This window comes from Psittacula echo, assembly GCF_963264785.1.
Source record: "Psittacula echo genome assembly, chromosome: 6".
NCBI lineage: Eukaryota > Metazoa > Chordata > Aves > Psittaciformes > Psittacidae > Psittacula > Psittacula echo.
In genome coordinates, this window is record NC_137743.1 from 24,056,432 (window position 1) to 24,081,811 (window position 25,380).

Consider the following 25,380-nt stretch of genomic DNA (forward strand, 5'->3'; position numbering starts at 1 on the left):
GCAAAGAAACCACCATGTCAGGCTTTAAGAGCAGCCTAGGAAAAAGGCCAGACAAAGCTCAATTGCCCAGCTTTGCTATTTGTTTTAAAAACGAAGTCACACCAGTCTGTTCTTTACTCAGTAGAACATCTCTCTCTAAAAACAGTCCCACAAGTAAGTGTGCAGTGCAGGTGGCTCCCATAGTCCTTGCTCTCTGGAGCCAGCTTCTGTCTCTTCCTTTGAGGTAGGTTGAGGTGTCCCCAGAGAAGGACCGCAACTGCCTGGTCACATCACCAAGGTGGTGTCAGAAAGGCAGTCAGCAGGTTTCTGGTCAGCTCCACCACTGCACTTGTTGAGAGGTAATTTCTGAGCAGAGCTGGGCTCCAGGCATCTCTTCAGGCCCTCACCAGCTGAAGACAGGAGCGTGCTGCAGGAGAAAGAGGAGAAAGGAGACCCCGTGCTGCTTAGGGACAGTGAGAAAGGATCAAAAGTGCCATGGTGCAACATTCATCTACAGTATCATTATACACAGACTCAGAGAAAGGGGTGCCAGGCTCACCTACTCCATCTCCTATCCCAGGCAGCACTACTCACCCCAATAGACATCCCAGGCACTGATGGGACTTCAGGGTGACAGCTTGATCTCCCTGCCTGCATGAAAACCCAACTCCATCCTGGCCTGGGCACAGCAGCAGGAATGCCATTTCCCTTAACACCAGAGACCAGGGGTGTGCCTGCCCTCCACTTTGGCTCACCCAAAGGAACCCCAGTCCTTCATGTCTCTGCAGGAAGCTCTCAGGGCCAGGAGCACCCATTTTGCAGCCTTTGCCCAGGGAAACTGGCAGAGTGTGTCAGACCCAGAGGCTTTATTGCTCCTCCAGCCCCACACTGCAGCAGAGAGCCTCTGCTCACTGCTGGCCACATCAGAACCCATAGAAATGGTGCAGGTCTCTCTGGGGAACATCCTTTCAGCATGTCCTGACCATGACAATCCCAAACATAACCCACTCCCAGCTGTTCCGGGCCTCACTCCCACCCAAGCTGGGCGTACAGTGCCGAAGAGACATGCCCAGTCACATAGACATCATTCCAGCCCCACCAGTTGGCTCCCCAGGGAGCAGAGACTGGTTGCAGAGCCTGTAAGCCAACCTGCTTCTCTCCCCTTAAACAAAGCTGCTTTCCCTGCTGCCACTTCTCTCTCAGGACACCAATCCTAAAACCACACTGAACATCATGCACGTCACAGCCACTGCAAACTCACCCTAGATTGCCCAGTTCCAGTTTGCTGAAGCCATTTGATTGAACATTGCTCTTCTGGATGAAGAAAGACTTTGGCAGTGACCACTGCAGGAGGAGAGAAAGACAATCAAATGGCTATTTCAGTTGTGGCAGTCTGCTGTGCTCTGCCCTAGTGCGCTTCAGCCTCACTCTGCTGTGCATCGTCACTGCCACCACACTGTTCCCAGAATAGCAAACAGAGCAGTCTTTGCTCTCTGCTTGATGAATCCCTCTGCTGTAAGTGGGAGCAGAGCATCTCGAGGTCAAAAGAGTGGGTTTCTTTCACTGGGTCAGCCTGCTGTAAGGCACAGGAGTGACAGACAGAGACGGCTCCCTCACAGAGGGGAATAACGGGCAGGCCAGGTGCCAAATATATAGGGCTGTGCTTAGCACATCCAAGGATATTCAGATGCAAAATACTTCGAGATCTGATATACTGGGTGGACTACACTTTGGTGGGAGATAGTGAAACATGTGAGTTTCCAGACTCCTGAAGGCCTTAAGAGGGCGAACGGGTAGGGCAGGAGGCAGAACAAGCAGGTGCTCTGCCCTACTCTACCCAGGCAAACCACCACCTCTTCCTAGCTCATCCACAGCCATACGCACCATCTGGGCTAAATCCGTCCCTGCCCCAGTGTGGTACCCTTTGACACACCAGTTCTTCAGCAGCTCCAGACCTGGGGAGTGACAGAAAAGAAGTGAGAACTCACAGAGAGTTAAGCCTTCCCTGCTTGAGGGACACAAATATGCTCCACAGAGTGAACTGCCCAAGCAGTACATGTTATGCCACAACTACTTGACCACGTGCCTGAGCCCAGCAAACATGGGGTAAACCAAGGGTGTTCACCCTTTGTACAAGCGAGCAGCAGCACATGTGCTGCTGCAGTGCTGCCTCCCTCCCAGGGAACCACACGCACTGTGCAGCAGGCTCAGCCAAGCAGGGAAACTGGGGCAACACGATTTGCCGAATGAGACCAGACTGGGCTCTCCCCCTGAGCCCGGTGCCTGCCAACAGCAGCATCTGATTTGGGCTGCACCTGTGGAAGTTCCTACAGTACAAATGTAGAGCAGCTTTGCTGTCACCAGCCCCCTTCCCACAGGAGAGCAGCTCAGGCAACATTCTCCTTGCACAACACTCTGCAGCACCCCAGCACATCATCTCCTCCTTGCACGGATCCATCTGGAGCTCGACATGTTCTCCATCCCTGACAGAGGGCAAGGCTGGCACAGACAGAGGTCAGCACAGATATGTCTGGAAAGGATCGCTCCTCCAGCTGCACACAAGACATACTTCTCAAAAGCAAGCAGAGCCATGTGTCCAGCTGCACTGAACGGGCTCCACTTCCTCCAAGGCCTCCTGATAGCTGTCCCTACCTCAAGCAAGCTCTCTGCTCTCTGCTAACCCAGAAATACTGTGAAATCCAGGATTGCTCCCTTCCTGTTTTATTTTTTAAGAGCTTTAGAGCCATAACACAAGCTAAGGGGCCTTGAGACTTAAGAACCAGCAGAGCAATGGCCAGGAACTTGATGCTGTCCAGCTGGGGTTACTGTGATTTGCTATATGATACTAGCCCTGGCTATAGGAGGAATCCTTGCTGTCCAGACTCTCCTCTTTAGTGACCTTTCAGCAAGCCTCAGAACCTTGGAAGAAAATCCCAAGTGTTTGGGGCTGTGGGGAGCAGGGCAGCTCAGTAGCTGTGCTCTGGGCTTTCTGCACCAGCCTGGGCTTTGCACCTTGCTGGCTGGGGAGAGAGGAGTGCTACAAGGAACATACATGAATGGGAAAGTGCAAGTGGGAGGCTGGGTTTTGCTCAAACATGAAGAACAACGAGGGGATAGAGCACATCTGCTCCCTGGGCTGCTTTGGGGAAGATGGAGCACTGATCCAGGATCCTGGCCTGAGTGGCAAGGTTCAGGGCAGCACTTCAGTGCAGACAATGACAGGATCTTTCCTTCAGCTGACAGGAGAGCATCCAGCAAAGGTATTAGCGAGGCAAAGGATGACACACGCTGACAGCACAGTGGAAGAGGACTATGAGGTTACTATCTCCCTGTGAAAGAGTTACTGACCCCTTTGATATTTGCTTTAACATCAATGAAAAGTAATAAAAGCTTATTTTTTCTTCTCTGCCAGCTCCTGCAGAAGCCTCTCCAGCTAGATCAAATGCTGAATGGAGAGCCATGAGCCTCTACTGCTGCCCTGACAGAGACAGCCCTGGGTGAGAAGGTACTGGTCCAGCCCACCTATGCTTCACTGAAGAATGGGGTTTTATTAAAATACAGAGTTGTGTCCTGGAAAGGTGGAAATGACAGCTAGATTTCTAGTGTTTAGGAAAAATTCCTCTGTGCTCACGCTGACAGTTTTTCATTAATTAGAAAGCAGCAGGAGACCAGGGAATAGGCCAAAGTTTTCCTTCACAGATCACCTGTAATGAGCAAAGCCCAGTGACTCCAGCTGTTTCTCCCTCAGAAAAGGGCAGATGAAGAGAATAAGAGGCCAGAGCTAGCCAGGTTGAAGGCAGAATCCCATCCTGCTTCAGCTTCAGGGCACCTAGAAGTCCTGCATTTACCTTACCAGAGCAGTCAGTACCTCTGATCAACTGAGAATAAGCTTTTTGTGATATCTGAAGCAGTCTGGGAGGGTAACACATTTCCTATGGCTAGCGTGCAAGCAGGCAGCTCCCCCTCAACATGTGTAGCTCACAAGTCTCCCACAACTACCGGCAGGCAGCCTGCCTGACTCAAGTGCCTGTGCCAGGCTCTCAGATGCAGTTACCTTTGTGTTTATTCAAGTAGTATTTGAGCTCCCACTGGGTCACCAGGATGTTGAAGTAACGGGGCTGCTCAAAGAACTGCAGGTACCGCATGGAGATGTGGGTGGGGAATACCCGCTCGAACTGCCCACGCCGGGAATACTCATCCTCTGTCTCCACCAGGATGCGAACATCATCTGGGGTCAGGATGTCCAAGACAGAAGAATAAAAATCCTGAAGACAAGAGCAATCCATGGTCAGAGAGAAGCAAACTACATTTTGGTGGCTTCCCTTCTCCCCTCCTCACTCCTCAGAGTCCCTCAGGCAGAGGTCTCCATCTGTCTGAGATCTTTGGGACACACAGAAAATGGAAAAAATCTAGGCTCAGTGGTGACAGCAATGCTGATGGAGCTGAGGAGATCCCCAGTTCTGCAGCCCAACCTGTCTTACAGATACTGCTGGGTGGCACACAAAGCAAGTGTCCTTGATAACCTGCATGGGGTCAGCAGGCAAAGGCTACAAGAGCTGTGCAGAGATACAGGACGAGCAGGCCAATGCACAGACCTAGTTTGGGGACTGGTGGGTAACGTGCTTCTCAGTACATGTCTATTTTAATGTAAAGATGAGCCAGTGCAGCAGCAGCATAAGCAAACCCAATTTATTTCTGACCAGCTATTTTGTAACCCACTGGAGTCCAAGCACTCCCCATCGTGTGGCTGTCCCCACAGAGGGGCACAATCTGAAGAAGGACAAGGGCTGGTTGGGATGGTGGCTTGGCAAGATGGCACAAGTATCAGAGGAGACTGTTATACCTGGTCAGGTATCTTCTGCATCATGTAATAGATCTTCTTCATCTTCTCAGCTATGAAATGCTCAGACATTGGCTTGGGCTTCTCCTTCAAACCACTGCCCATACTGAGGACACAAAAGAGGTAGTAGAGCATTTAAGTGCAGAAGACAAAATCCTGCCATGGTAGAGCTGTTCCCAGCAACTTCTATGAGAGCAGTGACACCCTCAGGAAGATGTCACGGAGGATCTTTTCTCTAAGGATTTCACTAGTTCCGAGATTAGTGATGCACCCACAGCCTTGTGCATCAGCACAGGACCCAGGAACGATGTGGAGAGGAGAACTGGGAGGGCCCTGCCAGTTCCCCACTAAGGCATTTCAACATTGCTCTGTTCAAAGGTCAAGCATCTCATCACACCCACACATGGTGCAAGAAGGCAAAAGACACACCATGACCCAATTCACAGCACTTGTGAATTGGGTCACGGTGGGATCTCATGAGACCTCATGTTTACATCCTGCTTGGAATGCAGTTTCCTAACTATAACCACAAGTATGAGCACTTAGTATTGCACAAGGCAACAGAGAACTCATAGATCCAAAACTTCCTCCTGCAACATTCAAGAACTCTCAAGACCCAAATTCAGCTCCAGCTCCACATGCCACGGGAAACCCTGGCCTTTTCTACGATCTGGCCAGCAACCATCTAAACTATTCTAAGCACCCAACTAAACCACTTGCGGATATTAGAGTCTGGGAGATACTTGTCCAACACCTTTTAACCCTGTATCAACATAGCTAATTTATGCTGCTGCTGCAAAAATAATTAGTTGTGTGTGGATCCAAATGAGGAGAGCAAAGCCTCGAGGCTGTGCTCTGTGGTGCTCAGGGAATATACAGATCTGCTGGAACGATGCCTATATGAAATAAAAAAACCCCTTAATATCCTTCCCAGGGCATAAGATGTGGTTAAGCAAACATGCTCTTGGATGCAGGAACTCTGGTAATGCATCATCTGAACTATGTCAGGGAACTGCTTAATCCCTGCAGGTCTCTCTGAAAACACCTTCCCTTCAGCACCTCCACTGCAAGCTGGGAAGCAGCGTGTGATCAAAGCACCGCAGATAAACTGGCAAGAGATTCCTGCCTGGGACAGGCCGTGCTCCAAGCCTTTTGCTTTGCTGAAGGCACCAGGCAAGCAGAGGGCAAAAGTTCCACCTTTCAGCATGTCCATACAGCACCATGTGCTGGTGCTCATGCCAGCAGGCTGCTCCTCCAGTTACTTATGGCCAGTAGCCACTCTGCTGCAGGGAACAGGATTGGTTTCCCCCTTACTGTCAGGTTTGAAACCAGTGTAAGCCCAAGCTGTGGTGAAACACAGAAGGAGCATGGGCCTGGGTGGACACATGCCTGGGAATTAGCCTTATGCAAGAAACAGTCATGTTAGCTGCCAGGTAAGACAATGCACACTCTTACCCATAGGTCTACAGCCCCTGACACCTCCAGTTGGGCCTAAGGAACAGATCACTTCAGCCTCTGCAAAATAACAGGTGCTCCTCTAGCTTACGGCAAAAGCACATCAGCCCTGGGGCAGAGGGTAAGCAGATCCAGCCTCAACACAGCCAACCAACCCTCCAAGCAAAAGCTGAAGCAGTGCAGCTCAGCATCACACTAGTTATGGCAGGAGGAAGGAGAAGACAGCACAACTCGATTAACTGCAGAGCAAGCACAAATTACACTGGCTTCACTTCCAACTATGGACCTGCAGAGGGGGCATAAATCCTTCTGCCTTGAAGAGACCACAGGAACCAAACACTCAGGCAATCATGCAAGTCCCTCAGGCCCATATTTGAAGGATCAGCAAGCATAGGCTCTCAATAGCATAAAAATAAGCATTTGCTAGGCTGCAAGCAGCCGCTAGATTAAATCCTCCAAGAAAAAAAGCCTGCCACTGACAGAGAAGGCAGCTGACCTGGAGGTAGAACCACTTCTTGTCTGTGGCCTTGAGGCTGCGCTGTCTGCGCTGGGAAGAACAAAGCCAGCAAGGTTGAGGAGGTCCCGGATCATCTGGCCCTTGATGCTCACATCCAGCAGGGAGTTGGTGTGGAGGCTGTGGGGAAGAAGCATCACAGTGCTAGAATGGAGGTACCAAGCCCCACAGCCCCAAGATCACACCCTGGTTTAATACCAGCCAGGGTACAAAACCCAGTCTGTCCTTTGTCTCATCACAGACAGACATGAGACACTGATAGAAAAGTCCTGACAACAGCTCTTTGAATGGGGGCTCCCCACCAGAAATAAGTAATTTCTCCACCTCTTCCCAGATTTGCTGGAAACAAGCAAATAAATCCCTAGAGCCCTGTGTGGGACCACGACTCTGTGTCCAGCTTATGCTCATCCATCTCACAGGCAGGAGAGGCCATGCTCGGGTACAGTGCAGCTCCCGGCCCTGCCTGTGCAGCTGACACCACGCAGCCGGGTACAGTCAGCAAGCAAGAAGCGGTGCACGAGGCAGTGGAACTGCTGATCACTTCTACCCACGCAAAGAAGAAATCTCTGCCATCACCTGTTCCCTACATTACACATCCCTCCTTGGTCTTCCTTTTGTTAATGTACTCTTCCCTGGCTCTAGCTGGAGCATGCTCAGCGAAGCGTTCTGAGCTGCAGATGGATGCTGCTCTCACAGACAGGGAGGACTTTGATTCCTGCAATCTGGAGAGGGAGACTTCAAAACCCACAGTGTTTTAGCACAGGGTGCAGGAGACATCAAGAGCCAAATTCACTGTGTGGTAAAAGAAAGGACATTATTGACTCTGCTATGGCTCAGAATCTGCTTTACCTTGGGGAAATGTTGACCTCTAAGATCCAGGGCTTGAGATTTTCATCCAGCATGATATCAAACCCAAATAGCTCATGGCAACAATATGGGCGATGCACATACATCTTCACCAGGCTGTTCACGTATGGCTCAGATCTGCAAGCCAAGGAAAAAACTCTTATTTCTAGCAGTCAGACAGCAGAGCTCTGCCTGTTCACAGCACACACTGCCAGTTCCAAGAGCTTATGCAGACACATGCTGCAGGAGCGGGTGGGCTGAGAGACCAATGAAGGCCTGTGAGCTGCTGCTGCACTGCATATGGAGCCTGCGTTGCATCCTGAGCAGCCCTGCTATGCCAGGCAGGATCTGCTTCTCAACACAAAATCCATCCTGCACCAGAGGACCTTTCTTCTCAGGCACTCTGGCCAAGCAGGGGAGTGGGTGGCAAGCTGGACAATGTTGGGTACACCCCACCCTTCTGGCCTCCCTCCTGGGACCCAGGAAATGTAAGGTCTATTTACCCAATGCAGTTACTGCAGCATGTGTGCAAGTAACAGAATGAAAGGAAAGATTCAGAGAGGAATAGTGAAGCCAACAGCAGTGGTAGCATTTAGATTAAAAGGACTGGGTTGAGAGAGGACTGGGGAGCCAGAGGGATCAGGGTGCACAACACAGCCAGGCACAGAGCAAGGAGTGCCAGGACTCACGCAATGATGGTTTTGATAACGATGTCCTTAATCTTCTCCCAGATGGCCTCGCTATTAACTCCCTTTTGGTTCAGGTAACTCCAGAGAGCTTTGAGTGCCCTGGGAGAGAGAAAGTAAAGAAAGTAGATCTGTAGCCCATTGCTTCCCAGCCCTGCTAGGGGAGTGAAAGCAGCAGAGAGAGATCTTGACAAAACTCTTCCCTGGCACAGCCATCCTTCTGCCATCCTTAAACCCCATAGCTCCTCGTTGCTGCCCTGCCCAGCTTCATTCCTGGTCTTGCAGGCCCAAGCTACCAGGAACATAAATGTGTCACAGACTTGTCCCAGCACTGGAGTAATAGATTCCAAGTTAGCACATGAGCAAGGTAAGCCAGGACCAGATCTTTTCTTTACCCCACCTTCTTGTCCTCAGCAAGCCTCCTGTTCCTGCAGGCCTTCCCCCACAGCACTGCAAAGCAGCTAAGCAGGAATCCAGCAAGACCCCTCTGTTTTAGCTAAAGCCATTTCACTGAGGCTTTGGGGGTGGAGAAACATTTCTGAATGTGTTGAAAACAAGATGGTAGGGAGGAGCATCTCTGCTTTTATAGAAGTTTCCCACACCACACCAAGTGCTGCAAACTACCCTGACACTGAGCCAAGGATGCTCAGATGTTGCTCAAGTGAGATCATGTGGCTAATGGCCAGGAATCCAAAGGTCATGCTTCCTGCATACGAGATGGAGTATATTACAGCTACTCTCATCTTTAATGTGGGAACAGCCAGCTTTGACTTGTATGGCAGTACCAAAACCCCACACAATCCCACCCCCATGGGATTTCAACTGCTGGGGGACAGCAGCCTCTTCTCAAAGTCTCAGTGGATGAACAGACGACTGAACAGCAGGTCCAGGCCTGAGAAAGCAATCCTACTACAACAACCGAACTTCTGCAGTTCCCTCTGAACTGAAGTAGCCCTGCCCAGGCCCATGAATCGAGAACTCTATCCTGCACTATTTTTAAAAGATTTCAAACACCACTGTGGAATCAGAGACAAGTGCCTGGGGCCTTGGATCAGTCCACCCATGGGACAGCAAGGAACAGGAACTGCTGCCAGACTGCAGCCCTTCTCCCAGATGCCTGGAAATGGCACTGCTGCTCCTATTCGCTCTGAGTAGCACATAAATTATCACAGTTTTGCAGCAGCATGGTCCTTTTCTCTGCCTCCCCAGGGAAGTCAAGAATGAGACTGGCAGAAGCTGCCTTCTAGCCAGTTTAAGCATCACAATTGCCCATTCAAATTCTAACAGCAAAAAATCAGATTCTGCCCTAACTACATCAGGTCACCCTTGCAGGACGGCAAGTGGGTGAACAAGCACAGATGAGAGCAGAGTTGGAAGCAGGGAACAGCACAGACACAGGCAGGATGAACAACCACCACAGCCCAAGCAGCAGCAGACAGGATGAGTCACAAGCCAGGGAGGACATTCAGATTTCAAAGACACTAACCCATGCTAAAATCACTGCTCCTCGAGTTTCCCCAGGCAGGAGCACACAATGCAGGAAGCACCTTCACTTTTTGGGTAAGAATACTGAAAAAAGGCTGACTTAACAGGGAATAGAAATTGCTGCCCTGTGCCCTAAAAGCAGCACCTACCACTTGTGTCCCTGACAAGCAGTTTCATCCGAGTTGGACTTGTACTCCGTGTTCTTCTTGTTCACACTGTAGTTGGTCAAGTGCACAAACTTGTTGCTGAGGCTCTTAATCGAGGAGGAATACCTGAAGGAAGCACCAGAAGCAAAAGGAGTCTGAGCTTGAACTGGCTGCTTCAGGCCCATGGGGCAGGCAGAAACTCTTCTCATCTCAGACCACCCTTGGCCACCCACCAGCTCTGCTGCCTCCCTTTCCCAGGCTGCCTGGAGCAATCCGTCCCCTGGGCCCAAGGCTGATGGGACAATACATGAGACAGAGCAGGCTGCCTTGGGACAGTTGGATGCAATCCCACCCTCACAGCACATCGTTAAAAAAGACCAGAGCCTCAGTGAGGAAAAGCAACGACAGAACTGCAGCAGCCTGAGGCAACATAGTTAAAACTGGAAGAAACATCTCAGTTTCTGGTATGCCAGCTCTTAATGGAGTATGAAGCACAGACAGCATATTGCAAGAACTGCTTTACACTCAGCTTGATCTTGCCTTGGGAAAGGTGGATAAATGAAGCATCCTCTCACATTCCTTTTCAACACTCACCTGCAGTGACCCCATGTATTTGCAGACTGCTTCTTACCCAAGCAAGCTACAGCTTTAAGCATCACCCTACATGGGATGACTCCCTCCTGCCCCAGCCAAGGTGGGTATCACAGCCACATATGCCTCAGCACTGAGGCAGCCCCCCTGGCACTGCTCTCCCACACAACCTACTTGCAGCTAGCAAAGCGAACCAATCCATCCTTGAACAGGTAGACCCTGAGGGGATCATAGCAAGTGACGTAAACATAGATCCTCAGGTCAAACTTCTTCCCGCCAATGAGGTAGGGTTTGTGGAGGTATCTGCAGAGGGAAGCAAGCACCAGGGGACGGTTATGAGTTCCATGTGCAGGAATATCTCCAAGCCCCATTTCAGAAGGCTTGGAAAAATAGGGATTAATGCAGAAGCCCGTTCGCACAGCATTTCTAAGTGCATCACAGTGAAAATGAGAAAGAAAAAAGCTCCCCCATGCAGTATTCCCTTCTGCTCAGTTCCATTTTGAAGATATTTTCCTGGCTCTAAGGCACAGTAGCTTTTCCACACCCACCAGACTGATCACAGTATTCAGGAACATTTAAGACATGCAGTCTTAGATGCAGCGGGCCACAGATGGTTTAGTTCAACAAGCAGAAACAGTTGGAAATTTTTATCCAAATAATTTGATTCTTCAGCCCACAAGTTCAAGATTTTCCATAGGAAAGCTCATCACTTTGCACAGAAGCAATCAGGAAGAACAGACAAGCCAAGACAGCAGCTCCCTGTTTGCCAAACACTGGGCAGTTTTCTTGCCCTCGTAAGATCCTTCCCAGAAAGCAGCCTCAAATCAAGATAAGCTATTCCATTTTTCTGCAGAAGAGGGAGGAGACTCCAGAAATCCTGTTATTTCTAGAAAATCCTTTGGCTGACATCCACACACACAGAGGCTCTTACTGACGCATTCTAACTTGGATAAGAAGAGATCTTTGACAATTGCCACCTCTTCCCTGGGACTTCTCTTACCACTGTGCTTGTGGGCACTGGATAAGGTCTGTTTGCCTCCAAAGATGCCAAACCCCAGATTACAAAGCAGCGTGAGCAGGATCACAGCAGAGCTGAAGCTGATCACCCTCCAGACAAAAGCTCCAGAAAGCCTCGGGAGCCAAGTTTGTAAGCAAGACCTCAAAAATCTTCACAGAGACAGCAGCTCTCTGGTAAGCCCAGCTGCAGCATCACACCCAGGTAGATGGGAAGCTTCCAGATGCAAATCAAGTGCTTCTGCTCTGCCACATAGTGGCAGTGGCTCAAACCCAGACAGAGAGACTGAACACGAGGAGGTCCCAGGCTGTGTGTTAACTTTGCTTTCCCTCACTCACCTCTGTACCAGCAGTGGTCTCCTTTTGGGGAGCTGGCTCCATTTATGGATGACTTGGATACCAATGCCTCTTGCTGATGCTGGCTGCAAAACACAAGTAAGAAGGGATCGGATCTCCCTGCAGCTACAATGGGACAGAGGATTGAGCTCTGCTTTGCACTTACTGGTTTCACAATCCATTTCTGGCGGCTAGCTCCTTCCTCCCACGCTTTCTTGAGTAATTTGATGTCCTGAGGCAGGATGAAGGACTGGGGGAAAAAGTTAAACTCCTTCTTCCCACAGCGAGCCTGCATTTTCAACAGGTTGCGCCACAGACGGTCCTTTCTCCCAATTTGAAATGAACCAGGGAAGTGATTTAACTGGAAAAGAAACCAGATGCTGTGAGATCTCACTGCTTCCCACCTTCCTGCCCACCCCTTGCTGCTCCCTGCCTAGAGGATATATCCTTTCTGAACACAGTTCAGGGTAATGTCCTTTACTCCCCTCCCAGGATTGCACCAAGATAGGACCCATGTGCTCCTGAGGCCCTGCAGGGACAAAATCCCACATGGTGACCCACACCAGCTACAGAGCCAGCAGCAGGTTCTTCTTCTCTTCTGATTGTCTAAGCAGCTGCAGGGCACTAAGCCTCAGCCTTTGAGTTTCCTCTGGCAGTATTCTCCACCCCAGTACCTTCCCACTTGTTTCTAAACTGTATGCCAGAGTCTTACCTACGCAACACAAGCTCTGGGGACAGACAGATCCTGCAGCAGGACAGACACAGGGCTGGAGGCTGCTAACTTCCAAACATTGATGCTGCCTCAAGGCTGAGCAGTTGAGATCATCACAAAACAAACATATATGAGTGATGGATATCAAACCTCTTGTCCCTTGTGTGTTCCTCGAGCTATGGGCCATCTCCTTCTGATATGGCCCTCTCTGCCAGCCCCTCTGGCTATGCTGGCATAGGGGGCACTGGCCCTACTGCTCAGTTCTGCCAAAGGAAGGACTGCTTTGAGTAACAATATCTGAATTTAGACAAGCTCACAAGTGAACATGAATTGGCTACAGCCTCAGTCTGTACAAAAGCCACCCTCACAGCATGGATGCTCAACCAGCTGCCCCTGTTGAACTCATCTCCCAGCACAGGAATGCCAGCTGCCACGCTTTGGAAGGGACCCTGTGGGGACAGCCTGCACAGCAAACATCTGGGCTTGAAAACAGGGGCACCCAAACTGCTCCCAACACATTCTCCATGCACTTGAAGGAGGGTAGCCCAGAACATCACCTACCTTTTGGTGCTCCTTGATGGTTCTGAAGCTGGTGGATTTCATGTGGTGGCCCCAGTAACCCAGCCAGTCATTGCTTTCTGCAGGAAAACCAGATAAACTATGACTAAGTACCCTGCCACCCACAACCCCCTCTAGCCCACCAGCACCGCACCTCCTGGAGCTAGCAGAAGTATGCCAATGATGCTGCACAGAATAGCACAAAGCACTCATACTGGATACTCCAAAGCTGCCAAACCAAGAGCTATGAGTGGGATCTGCCCTCTGTGTCCCATTAATAGCCCCAAAATGGTCTGTGCAGGGGTTTCCCAATACACACAGGAGCCCCATAAGTACTGCTGCAAGATCACACTCCAGGGCATAGATCGTAGCTGCAAATGCTCAGTGCTTCCCCAGCCCCAGCCCTCTCCTATACATCTCTTCAGTATCAAGATCCCCAGCCTGAGAACAGTCTGGCTATGGACAAATGAATGGCTTTTTCCTTAACACATGAAGACAGGACGCTGTGGTGCTGGGGCTGGCACCACATGAGCGCCAGCCTCCTTAGAGTGGCAGCACCATCTAGAGGCATAGCTCAAACAAGCCACAACACAGCTCTGCTGCCCCACACACTGCCTCAGCTCCTGACAATCCACGAGTAAGTCGTTGACGTCCATGCCAAGGACAAGCCAAGAGGGAGATCAGGATCCACAGAGCTCAGATATCGCAGGTCAGACAGGCAGAAATGGGAACCCAGCATCCTACAATGCCGAGCTCTGCTCACCATAGGCAGCCTGCCTTCTCATGCCCACAGGCTAGAGGCAGGGGAGGACAGCATGTGTCAGATACTTCCAGCCTCCCACAACTTACTTTTGCTGACTCTGAAATGGGATCTGCTAATGGTTTGCTTCACTATATTTGGTGTGACTGTGCACATTTTCCATCGCAGCAGCTTCCTCTGTTCCCAAGGCAGCTTTTCCACTAAGAAGGCAAAAAGATTAAGGACAGAAGGAAAATGAACACAACACCTTCCCTCAGTTTCCTGCACAGGCACAAGGTCCACAAGGGAGGATGCATAGGCCCCTTTGCAAAACTAGCATGGAGCAGAGGACTCCATGGCTGGGGGAGATCCAGGATGCTGGAACATTTGGTGGCAGCCTGACTCATGCTCCAGGTTGCAGCAGCAGCCATCGCTTTACTCCAACCCTTTGGATCTGACAGTGGTGCTCGGTCTCATCACAGTAAGGGATGCTGTGTGCTGGCACCGCATCTTGCTAATAACAGGCTGGCTGCTCTCACTCTACACAGTAACAGATCCCAGCTCACCTGCCTCATCCCAAGTACTGAAGTAGAGAGTTGGAGGCACATTAGGGAATAAACTGGAGACAAGAGCTGGTTTGAGCACTTTCTGCTGAGCCTCAGCAGGCTGGGCCAGGCACTCGATGCACTTCCTAGGAGAGATAAAGCAGTAGGCATTTGGCTAAAGGTGAAAATCAGCACAGGGAGGAAGAGGGAAGCCAGAAGGAGCCTTGATCCTGGTAGCAGGATTTGCATCATTGCCATGTGGTGCAAGTAACTGGTGTTAAGGTCAGTAACCCAGTTTGCAGCGAGGACATGGGGGTGAGATTGCAATGAATGCACATACCAAGTGTTGTAATCTCCATGGGTTTTGTGTTTTGCCAGGGCAGCGAGGTGGAGTTTGTTACATGACAAACCCTATAACCTAGTCCACAGGAACAAGGGGTGGAGGTTGTAATGCATATATATATATATATGATTCAGCTTTTGTAATCGCTGCAACACACCAAAACCAAGAGCAAGAGGGCCAGAGTTTTACTGACTGTATGTCCCCCTTCTTACCACAGCAATCCCTAGCACCAGGGAGGAAGGGCAGAATTTATAACATATCTATTCAGGTTGGGATGACACTAAAAGTAGCACTTATAATGGACATATATTTACATATATGCCACTGCAGCCAGTGGAAGAAATCACACCAGATTAATCCACCAAGGAACTAAGAGCACCAAAAGAAAAGGAACCACAACACATTGACCCCAATCTCCCAGGCCACACCTTGCCTCACTGAAGGGACTGAGTGTAGCCTGCAGAGAGGAGGTTAGAGACCAGGATGGGGGCGAGAGTGGAAAGAAGTGTTTTCCCTAAATCTTTGTACATATACATCTGTTTCAATACCAGAATCAGTAACTCAAAGTTTATCAATTGGCAATAAATTATATTAACATTCCTTGGCACAAAATTGGGTTTGCCCACAACAGACCAAAGGCAGGAGACAGCAGCAAAGGCTTTGAGGCCAGCCCAGCTCACAGCCCACACAGAGAAGTGGCCAACTCCCTCCTGCAAGAGGCATTTGGCCCAAGTGCTGCTTCCCCTCATCTGCCCCTGGAGGCCAACCAGCCACATCCTGACAGAAACAGCTGCTGATCCAATTTGTCACCTCTGCAGGACTTTCACAGCCATGTGTGAGCACCCTGCAGCACCCTGAGGTTCAACACTTGCTTGCAGGCAGTCATCCTTGTCTCCCAGGTGAGTTATAGCATGACAGAAAGCAACAAGTTGTCAGGCAGACAGCAAAGCCTGAGGCAGCCCTGCTACAAGGAGCAGCACAACTGCAAGGACCAGCTCCCATTGCTGGATTGGCAAGAACAGGTCCCGCAAAGGTCTGCCAGGAGTCAGAGAGGCAGAGCTCTGGTGACCGCAGGCTGATAAATCCTCCCCCGAGAAACCTCCTCCCAAAATCTAAAGGAAAACCCAGGCTATAGGACTTCTTTTTAGGAGAGACAAGATGTCGCAGAGCTTTGCAATCTCTGGCCTAGGATGCCTCCATTCTGCTTCACCTGCAAGGGAACAGCACTGCAAGAACACAGTCTAATCCAGTAAGCCTAACCCAGCAACTAGCAGTGGCAGTGAAATTGAGAGCCCTGTTTTGATGTGGTGGATATACCTCAGCACTTTGCAGGCTGCTGCCTGTAGCAAGAGAAGTAGCTTTGGTCTGTAGGGTAGCAAAGGAAGCTCATTTTGGTAGGGAAGACTGTTACTACCTCTACTCCATTCCCCTACATGCTACAGCCCTCCTCTGTCACCAAGGAGGGCAAAGACGGACAAGTCTGGACAAAGGTGCAACGTTCAATGTACTATTTACTGCTACTAACCTGGATACAAGAGCCACAGATCCACTGGATGACACGCCAGTGAGAGAGGAAGCATCTGAGTCACCTACAGACGGGAACAGAGTCAAGTTTTATCTTCACAGGGAGTGAATGCATAGTTATGAGGGGAAAAGATAAAACAAATGCTCCAGGGGACAGACCCTTCCCAGCTGTCCTGAATCCTTGGATCCTGGGTTTTGCCTTCTAATTGGTGGCATAAAAGGCAGGGCCGGGGGGGAGCTGACAGCCCTGCACAGAGAGGAGATGTCTAAGTTTTGGAGCAGGACAGTGGTGAACCCTAGCCTGCTCTCCAGAGGAATGTATACAGCTCCTCCTTGCTGCTACACTGCTTTCGTGCTCAGCACAATCTCTAGGTCATCCTGAAATGACAACATGAATGTAAGACAAGAGAGAGCTGCGCTCACTCCCAGCTCCCAGAGAGGCCCCACACTCCTCACCTCAAGGCATGGAGCACAGCCTCCCCAGTGAACCAGCACTTACTGTCCTCATCTTCCTCCTGACTGCTGCTCTCAGCCAGGCCATCAGGAAGTTCTTCCTCTGCTTCATCCTGGGGATGGCTCAGCTCCAGTGGTGACTGCTCAGCAGGGACACTGGGACAAAGGAGTGGCACATGTTTTCAAGGGCCAAAAGACCCAGAAGCCCACCAGATAGCACGAGATAACATGGACAGGGCAATGATATCAGTGCCCTCCCTGGTGCTGAGGTACAAGCACTAATCCCAGGCTAGCAAGATGGAGAGGTCCCAGAGGAACCAGAAAGAGGCACAAGGACACCATCTCCCAGCTGGAGTGCACAAGTTCTGTGTCCTTGCTCCCTCCCTGTCCTGCATCAGTTTTGCATACCTTTAGGAACCCATGTCTCTGCCCAGGAAAGCCTTGCTGGACCTGGCTCAACAGCAGGTTTCACTCAACATACACACAGAGCTTGCCACAGCTGGTAGGGCCCTGTGACTGTGTCAGGAGTGAGCTAGAAATGCCACACAGCAATTCTATACTGTGGCTGAAGGAGAAGGTGGAGGAGCTCAGAGCCACCTGCGTCAAGCTGGGGTAAGAGGAAAGCTCCCCCTGCATCATAGAATCATAGAACAGTTAGGGTTGGAAAGGACTTTAAGATCATCAAGTTCCAACCCCCCTGCCATGGGCAGGGACACCTCACACTAAACCATGTCACCCAAGGCCTCATCCAACCTGGCCTTGAACATTGCCAGGGATGGAACATTCACAACTTCCTTGGGCAACCCATTCCAGTGTCTCAACACCCTCACAGTAAAGAATTTCTTCCTTATATCCAATCTAAACTTCCCCTGTTTAAGTTTGAACCCGTTACCCCTTGTCCTATCACTACAGTCCCTGATGAAGAGTCCTTCCCCAGCATCCCTATAGCCCCCCTTCAGATACTGGAAGGCTGCTATGAGGTCTCCATGCAGCCATCTTTTCTCCAGGCTGAACAGCCCCAACTTTCTCAGCCTATCTGCTGCAGCTGCGTTTTGCTCAGGAATGCAGCCCATGGTTATCCTTATGGCCACCCCCATAGTGGCCACAGTGCATCCTCTCCCAGCACACACAGACATAACAGCCAGCCCAGCCCAAACTGCCACCCAGCTCTACTCACTTGAGCTTTCCTGGGAGCACAGCGTGGGCCCATTTCTCCTCTTTCTCCAGCTGGATTGTGGACATCCGAGTTGCCACTTCAGCGACAGCCGCGACATGTGGAGGCTCTGCTCTCACCGCCCTGTCCACGGGGCACAAGCTCAGTGTGCTCACATGCTGGCAATCATCACCGCTCTTGGGAGAGGCAGCGTGCAAAGCCGAGGGATGGACACCGATATGCTTAGTGCAGCCAGCAGCAGCATCAGCACCTGCAAGGCTCAAGTTACTGTTAAGGCAATGGCTACCCAGCTCCAAGTTGTGAGGAGCAATGGCTTCTTTTGGGGTGAGCTGTGCTATGATGTTCTGCCTGCACCTGCTGTTCCACCTGGACAGGCTGCCCATGTTCGTAAGGGCAGAGCTTTGGACTCTGCATGCAAAGCCATTGTGTGTGGCAGTCTGTATGGCCAGCTGCTGAACAGTCTCGCCAATGCAGATCTCTGGCTCCTTTTCTTTTAAGCTGTGCGTTCTCCTCTCAGCATCTTCCCACAAACACTGGTCCTTCCTGAGGGTTGCACTGCTAGGCACAACAGTCCCAGAGGGGACTGCAGTTTGCTCCAATGCATGGTTGCTGCTTTCAACTGCTCTGTTGACCAGGCTACTAGGGGAGCTGTCTCCACGCCTAGAGTGGGACCATGAGGCGGTGGGGATGCTGTGGGTGTTTTTGACCTTCTTGATCTCCAGCGACTGAGGGAAAGGCACTTTAGCACTGCTTGGCCGTAGGAAGGAGTTGTTATTGAGCACCGGTCTACAGAAGCTGGAAGACTGCTGACCTGAGCTCAGGGCAGGGCCTTTGACCCCAGTCTCAGAGCACTCCTCTGCCAGCGCAGGTTGCAGGCAAGGTTCTGTCAGCAAGGAAGACATCACTCTTCCTGTGGTAGAGCCAGTGTCTGGAGAGCTTTGGAAAGGAAGCCCATAGGGCTTGGGTCTGAGGCAGGAGTGTCGGTAGAACACAGTGCTCCTGCCTGGGTCCAGGCAGGGCTGGGCTGAGGACGGGCTCAGGAGGGCATCTTCACTGGGGCATGTGTGGCATAGTGACGGTGAGCACAAGAAGCAGGATTGCTGCAGAGGGATCCCTGAGGGCAGCAGGCTGTGAAAAGCACTCACATGCGTCCTCTCTAAATTCCAGATGGGTTTTGCCTGCTGCCAAGTGAGGTGTGGCTCAGCTCTCCCTGCTGGAAGGGTGCCAGACTCAACCCAGACACTCTTCTCCTGTTTGGGGCCTGGACGAGTGTGTTCGGGTCCTGCAGAGGCCATATAGAGCCATAGCACATAGGCACAAGTGAGTCAGTCACCTACAGCAGCATTCCTGCTGGCCTGAAACAAAACAGCATGAAAGGCACTGTTACCCCGGCAGGGCAAAGCACCTGGCCCAGTGCCCAGATGCGGAGCAGGGCGAGCTGCTCTCCCTACAGGATGAAAAACCACAACTCCATCTGCTGAGCTCCCTGAGAGTCTCCTGAGACCAAGACAAAGGAAGAGCTGGCATCTCACAAGAAACCAGAGGACACAAAGAACAACTTAGAGAGGGCCCTGGGAAAAGTGCTGTGCCCTGCAAATGCGCAGGGGTGCGTGGCTGCCAGCCAGGGCCACATGCAGCAGCCCCAGCACAGCAGCTCTGGCTGCAAGGAAAGGGAGGCCACCTGCCTTGGACCTGGCATGGATGCCTGAACCCACTCCCACAGATTTGTGTCTCCAAACCGCACCATGTGCTCTACCACCAGTCCTCCCAACACCAAATATTCACTTCTTTTTCTTCTCCCCCCCTCCTTAAAGCTTCAGCTTTCAAGGTCACACAACTAGGTGAGAACCTCAGCCCTTGCTTTTAAAAGAAATGCTTTTCTCACTTTCATAACCCCATAGAAAAGCTCAGCAAGGACTGAGGGCATCCTAAAGAGCTCAGGACTGAGAAAGCAGCAAGGAGCAATGCAGGGCTGTTCTAATATCAGCAGTTGGGGTTGCAGCAGAGATTGGCAGTATCACACACACATGTTCTTCCCCATTGCAGTCCTGCAGAGAAGACTCTTTCAAGGAGCAACTGGCAGATCACCGAGCTGCAGATAGATGTCCTGAATCCTCCTAGAAGGAACTATTGCACCGTACCTGCAAGATCCTCTTACCTGAGGGGAAAGGAAAGAGAAAAGAAACCACGTGCCAGGTATTTGTCTTGCTTTAACACACGCCTGGAGGGCCCCTGGATACAGCAGTGACAGGAAGTTGCAGGCTGCCTGGCTTGCTCTTCCACTTTCCAGCTCTCACAAGCTTGCATATTTAAAGCAAAACAAAAGCATAAAAAGGAGGGTAAGCACAGCATCAACCATCACCTCTCAGTTTTCTTGCAATACATGCACATGCTCCTTTCTCACCTGAAAAACCACCTTGCCGCAGCAGCAATATATACTGCAGCATAGCTGAGAGCCCCTGGGATTGCTCTATAGCACCATGACACCTGCTCACACCCACCAAAGGGCTGGGTCAGACTGACCTACACCCTCCAGACCTTCTCAACCTGTGAATTACGCCCCAGTCTCTAGCACAAGCAGCATCCCAAAGAAAGGCTGTACAAGGTCGGAATGTCCCACACAGGATCCCAGAGGAGCTATATGTCCCCAAGGAGCATTGCTGCCCTGCCAAGCTCTGCAAGAAAGCATGGAAGGGGTGAGATCGCTCCGTACTCATGGCTGCACTGCTCATTAGTGCTGAGACATTTACATTGAGCGCTCCTGAGGAGGGCAGGGCGGCTGCATCCCTCTGCGAGCTGCAGCCAAAGCGGGACTCAGAGCCGCGGGGCAGGGAGCCCCACACGCCTTACACAACCGAGCTGTACCGCACTATAGGATCACTACGCTATCTGCGCCCAGCAGCAAACCCGTTCTGACATTCACAGCGATTAGCAGAGAGTAAAGAAGCTGCGGCTCAGATGCCGCCACCCGCCCGGCTCAAGTTTCCCTCAGTAAACAAGTGAGTGCCTTCCGCCACCAGCCCCTCCAGAAGCGTAGGTCCCCAGGCGAGTTCGGAACACAAAACACCCCCAGCACACCAGCGAACGTACGTGTGAAAAAGAGAAACAAAAAAAAGGAGGGGAATGAAAGTGTCCCCCATGTCCCTGCCTCAAAGGAGACTGCCACTGCAGCATCAATGCACACGCTGCCAGCTTGGCCATTCCCTGTGCTCTCACCCGGCTGTGAAGGACCTTGCAGAACCAGGCTGCAGTGAAAGCCACCTGTGCCTCATCTCCACATGGCTTTACAGCTATCAGTGGATCATCCTGCTATAAAAATAAGTGATTTGGCTTAATGAAGCTGTTACAAGGGACATGAATCCTACAGCCAGCTTAGACACAGGCGTGAGTATGTCAGCAGCAGCTCTGAGTGACCCTGCCCTGGAGTGACAACAGCAGCAGAGATGTGACCAGCACAAGCAGGGAGGTACTGCCAACAGGCCTGCAGGGAGAACACGCTGAGCCCTTCTCTGGAGTTCTGTTTGGCATGGGGCAGGGGTGCCCTGGAAGCAGCAGCTGTAGAAGGATGTGGCAAGGCCTTTTGTACAGCTTCCAGGCAACTGCTTGCTGGCCAAGGGCTAGTAACCACCGCTGTTTCCGTGGGGATGCAGAAGCTCAAAGCTGGGGGCAGGAAGGATGAAAGGAAGAACACGACCCTGCACTGGGCAGGTCACGATGCATCCAGACTGGCAACACCACTTCATGCTGCCTGTCCTTCCCCTTGTCCACGCTCCTGTCCAACCTCCAGTATACCAGCACAGCCACCTCTCATGTCTGCCTGCAACCTGGGTCCTGTTCTCCCTGTGAGGACAATTCGGCACAGCAGCTGCTGAACATCCAGGAGAACCAGCAAAGATGAAGGCACTTTCACAGGCCAGGCTGTGGACACAACAGGACAGCAGCTGCCACGTCCTCATGGCTCTGGGCATGAACCACAGTAAATTCCGGCTGGTTACCAGTGAAGGAAGTTCCCCCTTTACGTGTAACTCAGTCAGTTTTGGGGTGGAGGGAGGTCACAGCTTGATGGAATCCCTACTTCTGCCAACCCAACCCTGTGGCAAAGGAGCAGGAGTCCTTTCTGCTGCTCGCAACAGCAATAAAACTACACTTGGAAATTTCATTGTAGAAACATGAGCTGGGAAAAGCCCAGGGCGGGCTGGCTGGGCTGAAAGTCAAACTCAAACGTCATTACTAGTAATTAATGGATTTTGGCTTGGACTTATTGACACACAAGATAGAGCCCAAAGCTGTCACTGCTGGTGTGACCATACAGCTGCACTCACAATTATTTCTCTAGCACCTTTAATTACTGCTTGCAGGCTTCAGGATGTCAGCTGGAGCACTGCCACTGCCTTACCAAATGTCACCTCAGAGGCCGCCTCCTGCACAGCCTGTGCTCATCCCCACCACATGTCAGTGGAAGGTCCCTTCTCACAGCCCCAGCCTCCCTCAGTGTATGCTCCTCTAAGGGCAGCGTGGCAGCTCCTCGCAGACCCGCTGCTAGCGGGAAAGGCCGAGGCTGTAAGAGCGCGGTGTGCACATCATACCTCTGTCACGTGAGTTGAGCTGCGGAGGTTATTTTAAACACAGCTGTGGTGACACGCTTAAAATAACAAGAGCTTGCAAATGTATGAGCTGCAGGCTGACCTGATAATGTGCTGTCAGCTTCACGCAACCCAAAGTCACAAGTGGGGGTTGGCAGACTGTGATTTGCTATTGTTTTCTGTGCCATTGCAAGGTGAAATTTCTGTTCTTTGCCATTACAAAGGGTAACATCTTTTTTGAAATAAGACTTGAGTTCACACCAAGTTCCTCACTTGCAGCTCCGGGGCTTTTGATTAAAGCTTGAACAACCAACTTAACAACGATGCAAAATAAACAGGGTTTAAAACCAATATCCATTTTAAAATAAGGGTTTGTAACCCTTCAGAAAAATGTAAAATGTCCAACAAGATCAACTGCAGTGATGTGAAACCAACTGACCTGGAGTGCGTAAAGCTGCTCTTACACCTGGTACCCAGGTACAGACTCCTGAGTTTCAACAGCATGGAAACAGTCCTCACCTACGTCAGCTCCTGGAAATAAGTGGCCTCGAGTGCAGCCATACACAAAGCAGCACCTGAGGCCACCCACAAGTTCAAGCTGAAGAGCAGAGGGTCCTACTGGCCATGAGACACCCACGAGGACAAGACTGCTCAGAGACAGCATAGCCACCACAGGAACACTGGCACCCACAGGCCAACAGCCTGGTGTGGTGCTTGGCCACACAGCCAAGCATTGCTGCTCCCTCCTAGCTCCAGTATTGTCCTGGAGAACCACATCTGGAATACAACAGGGCAGAGGATGATGACTGATTTCTCTCCTAATCAAGACACCAAGTTTTTACTTGGCTACTCAGGCCACAAAAAAGATACCATTGAAAAACTACCCACCATGGCGATGTGTCAGCAAATTCCTTCTGCATCATGGGATTCCGTTTGTGCCTGGCATTAGCACTGATGCAGGGCCAGTCATTTCAGTTCAACAAGCTGCAGTGCTTGACCTTCGCTCCACATTGAACAGAAAGGGCATGAGAAGTTCATAGCTGCCCAAAACAATGCTTTAACTAAGTGCAGGCTGCCCTGCAAGAACAGTGGAGCAGCTCCAATGCAGGCTCCCATTTCCAGACGGGAGGGAGGAGGGAGGGCAGTAGGGTGTTGGACTAAGCCACTGGAGGTCTAAAGCACCTTCCTGCTTCCTCAGTTGAGCTTCCCAGCAGGAGAATTATGCAATGTGCCCTGGGGAGCAGCTGGCCACCAGCGCAGGAGCTGACAGGACGCCAGTGCAGAGCCCTCTGGTTTTAGGCAGCCTGGGCACACCCTCAGTCTTTGGCAGGAAAATAAAATAAAAGTGGAAGGCTCTAGGCGAGTGGAACATGAACTGTCAACACATAGCAAGGAAGCAAGAACTACCCACTTAGTTCAAAACACATAAAACACAGTCCATCCTCTTTTCTGAATAGTTTTTTTCTGAAACATATCTGGAACTGGAAGAAAAACCTCCCATGTAGATGATTTGTCATCTACAAAGTTTGCCTAATACAAGCTTAAGGACTGCAGCAAGAGAGCAATATAATGACAAATAGGCACCACTATCTGTTGGGTACAACCACTAAGAGTCAATGAAAAATTATGACGTGAAACTGTAATCAGACCAACAATTGCTGTTAGTACCCTCAAATTGCTCAGGAGTCCCCTGACATCACATGCCTGCTCAGTGAGGAGCACACAGCAATGAGAAAGAGGAGTCACGTTTCAGGGAGTCATGTAGGGAGGGCTTTGATGTGGAGCTGTGGGCCCACGAGATACCCACAGCCTGGCCCAGCAGGGAGACAGGAGGCTGGCACAGCACCGCAGGGCTCCACTCCTGCACTACTCATTCCCAGACCAGACCCTGGAGATACTCAGGAAACACTCCAGGCTTGTCTCAACTCCTCTAGCAGCTTTGCCATTCCCCTTTTGGAGCCATCAGCTCCTTTCTACACCACCTAAGCAGCCAAGCCAGGGCCCTGATGGAAGGATTAGCAGACAGGCTGCCCCAGTACCCACTCAGGTCCAGTTCAACTCAGCTCCATCCTCGCTGCTGCTCCAAGGGAGAGGTTCACTAGGGCCGTGGTTCACAGGGGACTCAGGTCTTCCTCCTCCCTGTGCTCACCCACGGAACATGCTGAGTTTCTCATTTCTTCAGGTGAAAATCTTTTGAGGCCAAAGGCGATACCGAGACGCTCTGCCCTACTCAAAGAGAGCTGGCCAGGCCGTCGGTCCCCGGCCCATCAAGCCGCAGAGCATCCCCCGGCAGCCCCCAAGGGCACAGCCGGGAGCACCCCGAGGGAACACAGGGTAAGGCCACGGCGAACCCCCGCGGAAGGCCTGGGGCTAGGCAAGGCACCTCCCCGGGGCCTGGGCACTGCGGGGCCACACCGAGGCGGGGCTGGGGAGGCAGCGGCGGGGACCCGAGGGCCCAGGCGCCGATGGGGACGCTGTGGAGGACAGGCTGGGGAGCATGCACACCGCAGAGGGGGGGAAGAGCCCCACTCCCTGGAGGGCCGGCAAGAAGAGCCCGCCCCTCCAGTACTCACCACCCGCCCGGCGCCCCCGACCCCGCCGCTCCCCGCAAGGCCGCCGTTACCATAGGGATCCGGGGCGGTGGCGCCACGTGACTACACCTCCCGGCAGGCACCGCGCGAGCCGCCGTAGCGGGCAGCACCTCACGGTGCACGGCGCCCCCTAGCGGCGCGGCGGGGAGCGAGCCTGGGCTCCGGTGCCCACCACTGAGGGAAGAGCCCGGCATAGAGGAGGACAGCTCCGGTGGCCCCGGTGGGCGGACGCGGTCCGGGAGGCCGCTTAGAAAGAGGCGGTTTGT

General features: G+C 51.7%; 1 protein-coding gene across 6 annotated transcripts; it reads right to left on the bottom strand.

The window, feature by feature from the left end:
- Positions 1-70: 70 nt before the first annotated feature.
- TTLL4 (tubulin tyrosine ligase like 4) lies at positions 71-25,119 on the bottom strand. Of its 6 annotated transcripts, XM_080621651.1 has the most exons (21): positions 25,097-25,112; positions 21,157-21,249; positions 20,099-20,240; positions 17,944-19,295; positions 16,813-16,922; positions 16,315-16,378; positions 14,468-14,592; positions 14,012-14,122; positions 13,166-13,242; positions 12,059-12,253; positions 11,896-11,978; positions 10,717-10,845; positions 9,955-10,077; positions 8,324-8,422; positions 7,638-7,772; positions 6,771-6,908; positions 4,823-4,925; positions 4,034-4,244; positions 1,864-1,934; positions 1,241-1,323; positions 71-406 (listed from the first exon to the last, which is right to left on the bottom strand). In XM_080621651.1, the coding sequence occupies exons 4-21, from the start codon at positions 19,233-19,235 to the stop codon at positions 265-267; spliced, it is 3,291 nt and encodes a 1,096-aa protein (XP_080477777.1). In that variant the 5' UTR covers positions 19,236-19,295; positions 20,099-20,240; positions 21,157-21,249; positions 25,097-25,112; the 3' UTR covers positions 71-264. The 6 variants fall into 6 exon arrangements, with proteins under 6 accessions (XP_080477777.1, XP_080477776.1, XP_080477778.1 ...); XM_080621650.1 differs by lacking the exon at positions 21,157-21,249 and having other exon boundaries at positions 24,567-25,119; XM_080621652.1 differs by lacking the exons at positions 21,157-21,249; positions 25,097-25,112 and adding an exon at positions 22,963-24,529.
- Positions 25,120-25,380: the final 261 nt, after the last annotated feature.